Source organism: Doryrhamphus excisus, chromosome 19, assembly GCF_030265055.1.
Source record: "Doryrhamphus excisus isolate RoL2022-K1 chromosome 19, RoL_Dexc_1.0, whole genome shotgun sequence".
In the NCBI taxonomy this organism is placed as follows: domain Eukaryota; kingdom Metazoa; phylum Chordata; class Actinopteri; order Syngnathiformes; family Syngnathidae; genus Doryrhamphus; species Doryrhamphus excisus.
Window position 1 is genome coordinate 1,567,026 of NC_080484.1, and position 12,874 is coordinate 1,579,899.

General features: G+C 38.1%; 1 protein-coding gene across 2 annotated transcripts in view; it reads left to right on the plus strand.

Moving 5' to 3' along the window:
* The window catches only part of sptb (spectrin, beta, erythrocytic), a 58,660-nt gene that overhangs the window by 28,229 nt on the left and 17,557 nt on the right, over positions 1-12,874 (plus strand). For both annotated transcript variants that reach the window (XM_058056014.1, XM_058056013.1), the window contains 14 exons: positions 178-480; positions 549-699; positions 768-1,638; positions 1,708-1,845; positions 3,847-4,606; positions 4,702-4,904; positions 6,614-6,704; positions 6,777-6,923; positions 7,007-7,282; positions 7,342-7,566; positions 9,794-9,883; positions 12,060-12,350; positions 12,430-12,560; positions 12,632-12,836. In XM_058056014.1, coding sequence (XP_057911997.1) covers positions 178-480; positions 549-699; positions 768-1,638; positions 1,708-1,845; positions 3,847-4,606; positions 4,702-4,904; positions 6,614-6,704; positions 6,777-6,923; positions 7,007-7,282; positions 7,342-7,566; positions 9,794-9,883; positions 12,060-12,350; positions 12,430-12,560; positions 12,632-12,836 — 3,882 coding nt within the window. The remainder of the gene's footprint in view (positions 1-177; positions 481-548; positions 700-767; positions 1,639-1,707; positions 1,846-3,846; positions 4,607-4,701; positions 4,905-6,613; positions 6,705-6,776; positions 6,924-7,006; positions 7,283-7,341; positions 7,567-9,793; positions 9,884-12,059; positions 12,351-12,429; positions 12,561-12,631; positions 12,837-12,874) is intronic.

Here is a 12,874-nt window from a genome sequence, read left to right on the forward strand (position 1 = left end):
TTATCCCTCGCTAGCAATGTTCTCCTTTCGGTTTCTCGCCAAAACTCATGACCATAGCTGAGGGTAGGGATTTTAGATGAACCGGAAAATGGAGATCTTAGATCTTGGTCTCAGCTCCTTCTTCTGCCAGATGGTGTACCGATCCAGAAGCCATGTATCTAACCGTGTTCCCTCCAGGATAACTTCGGCTACGACCTACCGGCGGTGGAAGCGGCGAAGAAGAAGCACGACGCCATCGAAACCGACATCGCCGCCTACGAGGAGCGCGTTCAGGCCCTGGTGGCCATCTCCAAAGAGCTGGAGGCCGAGCGCTACCATGACACCAAGCGTATCGACGTGCGCAAAGACAACGTCCTGCGTCTGTGGGACTACCTTCAGGAGCTGCTGAACGCCCGTCGGGGGCGCCTGGACAAGAACCTGACTCTGCAGAGGCACTTCCAGGAGATGCTCTACATCATCACGTGGATGGATGACATGAAGGTAGCAATCAAGACCACAGTGAATGTTCTCCGTCGATATTAGCTGAACTCTTGGATCTTCGTCTGAAGGTTCGTCTGATGTCGCCTGACTTCGGGAAGCACTTACTGGAAGTGGAGGACTTGATCCAGAAGCATGCTCTAGTGGAGAACGACATCGCTCTCCAGGCAGAACGAGTCCAGAACGCCGGCGCTGCTGCCCTCAAGTTCGCTAACGGAGACAGTAAGTTTCCTGAAGGGCATCAAAGTCTCGCCTGCGTTTGTAGATCACGATCCATGTGTCCCTCACAGGTTACAAGCCGTGCGATCCCCAGGTGATTCGAGACAGGGTGGATCATCTGGAGCTCTGCTACCAGGAGCTCCGTTCCCTGGCAGCTAGGCGAAGAGCCCAGCTCGAGCAGTCCCGCCGCTTCTGGAACTTCCTGTGGGAGGTGGCGGAGCTGGAGAGCTGGATCAAAGAAAAGGAGAATATTTTCTCCTCCCTGGACTACGGTAAGGACCTGACCAGCGTGCTGGTTCTCCAGAGCAAGCACAGCGCCTTCGAGGACGAGCTGGGAGCCCGTCGCGCCAACCTCCAGCAGGCACTAAACGAGGGCGGGAACATGATCCGGGACAAACACTTTGGATCGCCCAAAATCCAAGAACGCATGACCAGCATCGAGAGGCAGTGGCAGCAGCTGGAGGAGCTGGCGGCGTTCCGAAAGCAGAACCTTCAGGACACTCAGAAGTTCTTCCAGTTTCAAGGGGACGCCGACGAGCTCAAGGGCTTGCTTCAGGACGCCAAGAGACACATGAGCAGCGATGACGTGGGCCACGACGAGTACACCACCCAGCGGCTCCTCAGATGCCACAAAGACCTGAGGAACCAAGCCATGAAGAACGGAGCCACCATCGACGCTCTGACTAAACAGGCCAACGCTTTACCGGAAGAGCTCCTCAACACTCCAGACATCCAGAGACGCCTGAAGGACATTAAGGACCTCTTCATGGACCTCATGTCTCTGGCCGACATCAGGCAGAAAAAGCTAGACGACACCGTGGCGCTCTACACCATCTTCAACGAGACCGACGCCTGCGAGCTCTGGATGGGCCAGAAGGAGACGTGGCTGGTGGACTTGGAAGTGCCTGAAAAGCTGGAAGACCTGGAAGTTATCCAGAATAGGTACCCAAGTTGTATCATGGCGATGTTTTTTCCGAGTTTTTCCGAGAAAAACACATTCCTTGCCTCCAGGTTGAGCATCCTGACTCAGGAAATGGCCAACGTTCAATCCAGGGTGGACGACGTCAACAAGGCGGTGAAGCTCCTGGAGGAGAGCAGACACCCTCGAACCAAGGAGGTCAAGGAGTGCCAAACCAGACTGAATAAAAGGTGCTTTTTAAGGGGAAGTGCTCCCGGTAGCGCTAAAATATTAGCTATGATTTATTCTCTTGACGAGTTTAGCTAGTTACATAGCTAGCTAAGTAGCTAGCTATGAGCTAATACTGTAGATAATGTCAAATAACGTCATTTTATGTATCATGTATCATTCAAGCTAGCTAAATAACTATTTACATTCGTATTTCTTTCCAAGTTTATTTCAAATTTTAGGGTCACATTTTTTATACATGCTAATTAGTTAGCTGAGCTTTACTTGGTTAAGCTAGGTAAATGCGGGGAAAAGATGGATAAAAGTTTGAAAAATGAACAGGAGTTACAGGAGCCAAGCTACGATTTATTCTCTTGACTAGTTTAGCTAGTTTCATAGCTAGCTACTTAGCTAGTTATGAGCTAATACTGTAGATAATGTCAAATAACGTCATTTTATGTATCATGTATCGTTCAAGCTAGCTAAATAACTACTTCCATTCGTATTTCTTTCCAAGTTTATTTCAAATTTTAGGGTCACATTTTTATACGTGCTAATTAGTTAGCTGAGCTTTACTTGGTTAAGCTAGGTAAATGCGGGGGGAAAAGATGCATAAAAGTTCGAAAAATGAACAGGAGTTACAGGAGCCAAGCTACGATTTATTCTCTTGACTAGTTTAGCTAGTTACATAGCTAGCTACTTAGCTAGCTATGAGCTAATACTGTAGATAATGTCAAATAACGTCATTTTATGTATCATGTATCATTCAAGCTAGCTAAATAACTATTTACATTCTTATTTCTTTCCAAGTTTATTTCAAATTTTAGGGTCACATTTTTTAGATGCTAACTAGTTAGCTGAGCTTTACTTGGTTAAGCTAGGTAAATGCGGGGGAAAAAGATGGATAAAAGTTCGAAAAATGAACAGGAGTTACAGGAGCCAAGCTACGATTTATTCTCTTGACTAGTTTAGCTAGTTACATATCTCGCTACTTAGCTAGCTATGAGCTAATACTGTAGATAATGTCAAATAACGTCATTTTATTTATCATGTGTCATTCAAGCTAGCTAAATAACTATTTACATTTGTATTTCTTTCCAAGTTTATTTAAAATTTTAGGGTCACATTTTTTATACATGCTAATTAGTTAGCTGAGCTTTACTTGGTTAAGCTAGGTAAATGCGGGGAAAAGATGGATAAAAGTTTGAAAAATGAACAGGAGTTACAGGAGCCAAGCTACGATTTATTTTCTTGACTAGTTTAGCTAGCTACTTAGCTAGCTATGAGCTAATACTGTAGATAATGTCGAATAACGTCATTTTATGTATCATGTATCATTCAAGCTAGCTAAATAACTACTTCCATTTATATTTCTTTCCAAGTTTATTACAAATTTTAGGGTCACATTTTTTATACTTGCTAATTAGTTAGCTGAGCTTTACTTGGTTAAGCTAGGTAAATGCGGGGAAAAAAGATGGATAAAAGTTTGGAAAATAAACAGGAGTTACAGGAGCCAAGCTACGATTTATTTTCTTGACGAGTTTAGCTAGTTACATAGCTAGCTACTTAGCTAGCTATGAGCTAATACTGTAATCATGTGTCATTCAAGCTAGCTAAATAACTATTTCCATTTGAATTTCCAACTTTATTTCAAATTTTATTTCACATTTTTTATACATGCTAATTAGTTAGCTGAGCTTTACTTGGTTAAGCTAGGTAAATGCGGGGAAAAAAGATGGATGAAAAAATGAACAGGAGTTACAGGAGCCAAGCTACAATTTATTCTCTTGACTAGTTTAGCTAGTTACATAGCTAGCTATGTAATCTAGCTAGCTAGCGAGTCATAGCTATTTATGAGCTAATACTGTAGTGTGAAATTGTAGCCTACTCACCAGTTATAGCCAGGTTAATTTATGCTAGGCTATGCTAGCAGCTTATATAGTCATATTTATTATATAGCAAACAATCATAGCTAAAATCAAACGGTTAAAATCCAGCTAAGCAACATCTCAACGTTCTTTCAGGTGGGACGCCTTCAAGGCCATGGTGGAGGACAAGAAGAAGAAGGTGGATTCCGCAGGAAGGTTACACAATTACGGGCTGGAATGTGACGAAACGGAAGCGTGGATCCGAGACAAGACGCGCGTCATCGAGTCCACGCAGGACTTGGGCAACGACCTTGCCGCCGTCATGACCATCCAGAGGAAACTTTACGGCATGGAGCGGGATCTGGCCGCCATCGACTCCAAGCTCAATCTCCTGAGGGACGACGCCGACCGGCTGTCCAAGGATCACCCGGAGAACGCCGAAGACATCCTGGCACGCAGAGCTGATCTGGATGCTGCCTGGGACGTGCTTAAGAAGACCCTGAAGGACCGAGAAGATTCATTGGGTGAGGTCAGCAAGTTGCAGACCTTCCTCCAAGATCTGGACGACTTCCAGTCCTGGCTTTTTAAGACGCAGAAAGCGGTGGCCTCCGAGGAGATGCCGGCCTCGCTGCCGGAGGCCGAGGACCAGCTGAGTCTTCACGACGCCCTTCGGGAGGACATCAACGGTCGCAAGAACGACTACCACCGCGTCAGGGACGCCGGGGCTCAGGTCACCCGCGGTCAGGAGGACGACCCTCAGTACCAGGAGCTGGAGCAGACGCTGGGCGGCCTGGATCGCGGGTGGGACGAGCTACAGAAGATGTGGGACAGCCGCAAAAACCTCCTGGACCAGGGCCTGGGCTTCCAGCAGTTCCTGAGGGACGGCAAGGCGGTGGAGGCCATCCTCAACAACCAGGTACCGTAGAAGGTCGCTTTTAGTACCAGAACAGCCAAGTGGCTTTGGGTTTTTGTCACATGAGGGGCATAAATTGTGGTCCATGTGGTTTTTAGGAGTACACTCTGGCCCACGTGGACAAGCCCGACACCCTGGCGGGGGCGGAGAAGGCCCTGAAGAAGCACGAGGACTTTGTCAGCACCATGGAGGCCAACCAGGACAAAATCGACGGAGCCCTCCAGACGGGGAAGAGGCTGGTGGACGGGGACAACTTGTACTCCGGGAAAGTCCAGGACAAAATGGAGTCCATCGGTGACAGGTTTGGGCTTTATGGACGCTTTATTACCAGCAACCCCTTATTGAAAAAATATATCCAAAATATTGATGTATTAAACTAAATGATGTAGTTTCAATTATATATGCAGTTAACAAAATAATAAAGTACACATTATTTATTATTTTGAAATAAACAAATTAACGAAATTAAATAAATACTGATTTAAATACTATACAATATAATTACTTTATAATATATGTATAAATATATATAATATATATTAATATATATCATATATTAATATATTAAATATTTAATATATATAATATAATTATATATATATATAATGTATTATATATTTATATTTTTATATTATATTTGTTTACATTATAATTAACAAATTAAAATACTATACAATATAATTAGTTTATATTCTTTATTTATATATATATCTAGATATATATTATGAACATATATATTATATATGTAATTTATAATATATATATAATATAATATATATTATTTATGTAATTTATAATATATAAATATAATATATATTATATATGTAATATAATTATATATAATATATTACTATGAGATAATATATATAATATATATATATTTATTTTTTATATGAAAATATATTTTGATATAAAAATATATTTATATTATAGTTATATTGTTTATAGTATAATTAGTATATTTTAAACATACGGTTACATAATGTAACATATATAATATATATAAATATATATTATATAGTAATATATTAAATATTTAATATATAATATATATATATTTTTTTATTATGAAAATATATTTTGATATAAAAATATATTTCTATTTATTATATTAGTTATATTTGTTTATAGTATAATTAGTATATTTTAAACATACGGTTGCATAATGTAACATATATAATATATATATATACATAATATATATATATATATATATATATATATATATATATATATATATATATATAATATATTTATATTTTTATATTTGTTTACATTATAATTAACTAATTTAAATACTGTACAATCTAATTTATATATATTATAAACATATTATATATATATATATATATATATATATATATATAATATATTTATATTTTTATATTTGTTTACATTATAATTAACTAATTTAAATACTGTACAATCTAATTTATATATATTATAAACATATATATATATATATATATATATATATATATATATATATATATATATATATATATAAATATGATATAATATATATAGTATAATATTTATTTTTTTATATAAAAATATTTTTTATATAAAAATATATTATAGTTATATTTGTTTACAGTATAGTTAATTAGTGTGTTTTAAACATACCGTTACATCATGTATTTCAAATAAAGTACACACAACTTTGTGTATTATTGTTGACTTGTACTGAGCAGCCAGGTATTGTTTCAGTTCCCTTTAGGTTCTATGGTTATCATCACTCTGCACATATCCTATGGCTGTTTCCTCGGGGGGGTTTTCAGGTGGATTTCTTTTCAGTCAAGATCCTTTTGCGCCGCTCCCAAACAGGATGCTTGTTGCCATTAACTCCCATAATGCACCTGAGTATGCAGCGCTAATGGACGTCTATCGATCTTAAAGTGATAGTGCGCCCTCTTAATGGTTGTTTTAGGCGACTGTGTCAGGTATTTCTGTATGTACAGTACATTCAGCATCTTCTCTCCGATAAAAGTTTTTGTTTTTGTCCTCCAGGCAGAAGAAGAACCAAGCCAGGGCCCAGGAGGTCTCTGCGACGCTGCGGGATAACCGTGACCTGCAGCACTTCCTGCAGAACACCCAAGATGTGAGTCCCGCGTTTCATTGTCGCTTTGCTTACCGTCATGGCTTCCTCAATAAATCTGATCCTCCATTCCAGCTGACTCTGTGGATCAACGAGAAGATGCTAACAGCGCAGGACACCTCGTACGACGAGGCCCGGAACCTGCACAGCAAGTGGCTCAAGCACCAGGCCTTCATGGCCGAGCTGGCCTCCAACAAGGGCTGGCTGGAGAAAGTGGACCAGGTCACTCATCTTCATGAGCTCCACCTGAAAGATCTCTCATGGTGCACGTGTACCTAATGTTGTGGCCTCATGCATGTCCACAGGAGGGCCAGGAGCTGATGGAGTCCAAGCCGGAGTTTGCGCCCATCGTGAGGGAACGTCTGGCCGCTCTCCACGCCCTTTGGGAGATGCTGGAGTCCACCACGCAGGAGAAGGCGCGGCTGCTGTTCGACGCCAACCGCTCTGAGCTTTTCGACCAGAGCCTGGCCGACATGAAGAAGTGGCTGGGCGAGCTCCAGCAGCAGCTGCAGAGCGGCGACGACGACGTCGGTGACGTCAAAGACCTCACCAACGCAAACATCCTGCTGAAGAAACACCAGGTTGGGCCACCAGCATCCAGGTCATCCAGGATGGTTTTTACATTGTTTCCCTGTCACAGGTGACGGAGAACCAGGTCCGAGACCGTGCACGGGAGCTGGAGGAGCTCCAGGAAGCGGTGAGGAAACACGGGGGCGCCCGTGAGGACCAGCCTGAGCTGGAGGCGGAGCAGCGGTCCCTCCAGATGGAGTTCCAGCAGCTCATCGCACCCTTGGCCCAACGCAAGGGCAAGCTGGAGGCCGCCAAGGCCGTCCACCAGTTCTACAGGGACCTGGCCGATGAACTGGTGAGGCAAATGTAGTTCTATGGAGGCAAATATAAGACGTTAGGCAAATGTGTTACTATGGAGGCAAATATAAGACGTTAGGCAAATGTGGTACTATGGAGGCAAATATAAGACGTTAGGCAAATGTGTTACTATGGAGGCAAATATAAGACGTTAGGCAAATGTGTTACTATGGAGGCAAATATAAGACGTTAGGCAAATGTGTTACTATGGAGGCAAATATAAGACGTTAGGCAAATGTGTTACTATGGAGGCAAATATAAGACGTTAGGCAAATGTGTTACTATGGAGGCAAATATAAGACGTTAGGCAAATGTGTTACTATGGAGGCAAATATAAGACGTTAGGCAAATGTGTTACTATGGAGGCAAATATAAGACGTTAGGCAAATGTGTTACTATGGAGGCAAATATAAGACGTTAGGCAAACGTATTTATATGGAGGCAAATATAAGACGTTAGGCAAACGTGTTACTATGGAGGCAAATATAAGACGTTAGGCAAATGTGTTACTATGGAGGCAAATATAAGACGTTAGGCAAATGTGGTACTATGTAGGCAAATATAAGACGTTAGGCAAATGTGTTACTATGGAGGCAAATATAAGACGTTAGGCAAATGTTACTATGGAGGCAAATATAAGACGTTAGGCAAATGGTACTATGGAGGCAAATATAAGACGTTAGGCAAATGTGTTACTATGGAGGCAAATATAAGACGTTATGCAAATGTGTTACTATGGAGGCAAATATAAGACGTTAGGCAAATGTGGTACTATGGAGGCAAATATAAGACGTTAGGCAAATGTGTTACTATGGAGGCAAATATAAGACGTTAGGCAAATGTTACTATGGAGGCAAATATAAGACGTTAGGCAAATGGTACTATGGAGGCAAATATAAGACGTTAGGCATGTGTTACTATGCAGGCAAATATAAGACGTTAAGCAAATGTGTTACTATGGAGGCAAATATAAGACGTTAGGCAAATGTGTTACTATGGAGGCAAATATAAGACGTTAGGCAAACGTGTTACTATGGAGGCAAATATAAGACGTTAGGCAAATGTGTTACTATGGAGGCAAATATAAGACGTTAGACAAACGTGGTACTATGGAGGCAAATATAAGACGTTAGGCATATGTGTTACTATGCAGGCAAATATAAGACGTTAAGCAAATGTGTTACTATGGAGGCAAATATAAGACGTTAGGCAAATGTGTTACTATGGAGGCAAATATAAGACGTTAGGCAAATGTGTTACTATGGAGGCAAATATAAGACGTTAGGCAAATGTGTTACTATGGAGGCAAATATAAGACGTTAGGCAAACGTATTTATATGGAGGCAAATATAAGACGTTAGGCAAATGTGTTACTATGGAGGCAAATATAAGACGTTAGGCAAATGTGTTACTATGGAGGCAAATATAAGACGTTAGGCAAATGTGTTACTATGGAGGCAAATATAAGACGTCAGGCAAATGTGTTACTATGGAGGCAAACATAAGCCGTTAGGCAAATGTGTTACTATGGACACAAATATAAGACGTTAGGCAAATGTGGTACTATGGAGGCAAATATAAGACGTGAGGCAAATGTGTTACTATGGAGGCAAATATAAGACGTTAGACAAACGTGGTACTATGGAGGCAAATATAAGACGTTAGGCATATGTGTTACTATGGAGGCAAATATAAGACGTTAGGCAAATGTGTTACTATGGAGGCAAATATAAGACGTTAGGCAAACGTGTTACTATGGAGGCAAATATAAGACGTTAGGCAAATGTGTTACTATGGAGGCAAATATAAGACGTTAGGCAAATGTGGTACTATGTAGGCAAATATAAGACGTTAGGCAAATGTGTTACTATGGAGGCAAATATAAGACGTTAGGCAAATGTTACTATGGAGGCAAATATAAGACGTTAGGCAAATGGTACTATGGAGGCAAATATAAGACGTTAGGCAAATGTGTTACTATGGAGGCAAATATAAGACGTTAGGCAAATGTGTTACTATGGAGGCAAATATAAGACGTTAGGCAAATGTGTTACTATGCAGGCAAATATAAGACATCAGGCAAATGTGTTACTATGGAGGCAAATATAAGACGTTAGGCAAATGTGTTACTATGGAGGCAAATATAAGACGTTAAGCAAACGTGTTACTATGGAGGCAAATATAAGACGTTGTGTTATAATGTGGTTCTAATCCCCGCCGCTCAGATGTGGATCGAAGAGAGAATGCCGCTGGCTCTGTCGCAAGATCACGGCAACGACCTGCAAACGGTGCAGATGCTGCAGAAGAGGAACCAGGTAACCTTGCCTTTTTTTTCTATACTATAATTTATAATAAGTATAACATAGGTTGAAAAAATATTGACAACAATGTCTTATTAAAACATTCTAAAAACTAATAGTAATTAATATTAAAATGGCACCATGAAAAAAATAACAAAAGGTGAATTTTTTTTTTATTATTTGAAGAAACAATTAATTGTAATTTGGAAAATAATAAAAGAACTAATAACAAATTTGATCATTTTTAAACAATTTTTTTGCCCACATCCTTGGACCAAAAACTCTTGGGATCCATTATTTTATTAATTGGACAGCTACAATATAATATATAATCAATATAATACATATATAATAGAAATATAAAAAATTGAAAACTATATATTTTAAATGAAAAATATACTCTATAAACTAAATAATATGTAAAAAATATATATATAAAGTCGTAAATACAAAAAATGTCAAATAATTAGAAAAAAAAACCAAAACTTTTTTTGTAATTAATTGGACAGCAACAATATGATAACACATTCATATTCATATATAAATACAATACCCTGAATAAAAAAAAATGATTCAAACATTGACTAAATAATATAACTAATACCACAACTACAATAATATATATATATATTTTTGCTGTTTTTATTAGAAAAAAAAAACCAAAACTTTTTTGTAATTAATTGGACAGCTACAATATAATATATAATCAATATAATACATATATAACAGAAAGATATTGAAAACTATATTTGAAATGAAAAATATACTCTATAAACTAAATAATATGTAAAAAAATATATATATATTTAAAGTCGTAAATACAAAAAATGTCAAATAATTAGAAAAAAAACCCAAAACTTTTTTGTAATTAATTGGACAGCTACAATATAATATATAATCAATATAATACATATATAGTTCATTTTAAATGAAAAATATACTCTATAAACTAAATAATATGTAAAATAAATAAATATATATATATATTTAAAGTCGTAAATACAAAAAATGTCAAATAATTAGAAAAAAAAACCCAAAACTTTTTTGTAATTAATTGGACAGCTTCAATATAATATATAATCAATATAATACATATATAATAGAAATATAAAATATTGAAAACTATATATTTTAAATGAAAAATATACTCTATAAACTAAATAATATGTAAAAAAAATATATATATATTTAAAGTCGTAAATACAAAAAATGTCAAATAATTAGAAAAAAACCCAAAACTTTTTGTAATTAATTGGACAGCTTCAATATAATATATAATCAATATAATACATATATCATAGAAATATAAAATATTGAAAACTATGTATTTTAAATCAAAAATATACTCTATAAACTAAATAATATGTAAAAAAAAAAATATATATATATTTAAAGTCGTAAATACAAAAAATGGCAAATAATTAGAAAAAAAAAACAAAACTTTTTGTAATTAATTGGACAGCTACAATATAATATATAATCAATATAATGCATATATAATAGAAATATAAAATATTGAAAACTATATATTTGAAATGAAAAATATACTCTATAAACTAAATAATATGTAAAAAATATATATATATATTTAAAGTCGTAAATACAAAAAATGTCAAATAATTAGAAAAAAAACCCAAAACTTTTTTGTAATTAATTGGACAGCTACAATATAATATATAATCAATATAATACATATATCATAGAAATCTAAAATATTGAAACTATAAACAAAAAATATATATATATAATATGAATAGATATAATATAAATATATAATAAAAATATGTTAAAAATATGTAAAATATATATATATATATTTAAAGTCGTAAATACAAAAATGTCAAATAAAATATATATTTAAAAAAATATTTTAAATGAAAAATATACCCTATAAACTAAAAAAATAAAAATATAATATAAAATATATAATATTTATACTATAAATATATAATAAAAATATGTAAAAAAATATATATATATTTAAAGTCATAAATACAAAAATGTCAAATAAAATATATATTTAAAAAAAATAAGAAATGGTTAGGATCTCTCACGATGGTCCAATAATTTCAACTAGTGGCCTTAAATGGGCGGAGTACAAAGTATTAGTCTGCCAAGTAACAAAATATATCAAAATATGTTTATAATACTGCATATATAAGTACATAAACAGCAGTTTGATTCCATGCAGACCCTGCAGAGAGAGATCGAGGGCCACCAGCCTCGCGTCGACGACGTGCTGGAGCGAGGGAGGAGGATGGCGTCGGCCGCCGGCGAGGAGGGCGTCGCCGAGGCGGAGCGCATCACGGAGCAGCTGCGGGACCTGGAGGACGCGTGGACGAGGCTGCGGGACGAGATGGCCAAACGCCAGGACCGCCTGAACGCCGGCCGCCTGGCTCAGCAGCACTACAACGACGCCGACGAGGCCGAGGCCTGGATCGGAGAGCAGGAGCTCTACATGATCGCCGATGAAAAGCCTAAGGTAGAATCCCAGCTCGTGGAAAAAAAACTTTGGTAGAACGCTGGAGCTCCCTCCTCCCTCCCACTTCCTGTTCCTGCAGGACGAGCAGAGCTCCATGTTGGCTCTGAAGCGTCACACCATCCTCAAGCAGGCCGTGGACGATTACGCCGACTCCATCCAGAACCTGGCGGACCGAGCCCAGAAGATGTTCGCCGAGGACAACCCTGACGGGTCAGCGCCCCCTGAGAAGTCCACATAAGCGTTCCAGGCGTCTTCTTATCTCTTATATATCTTTGGTGCAGCGAGAAGATCATGAGGCGTCAGGGCCAGGTGGACAAGCAGTACGCGGGGCTGAGGGATCTGGCCCAGGACCGCAGCAGGAAGCTGGAGCACACCTACCAACACTTCCTGCTCAGCCGCGAGGTGGAGGACCTGGAGCAGTGGATCTCGGAGCGGGACGTGGTGGCGTCCTCTCAGGAGATGGGCCAGGACCTGGACCACGTCACGGTATGATGGTCTTTCTTGATTGGCAAAATTCAGACCGC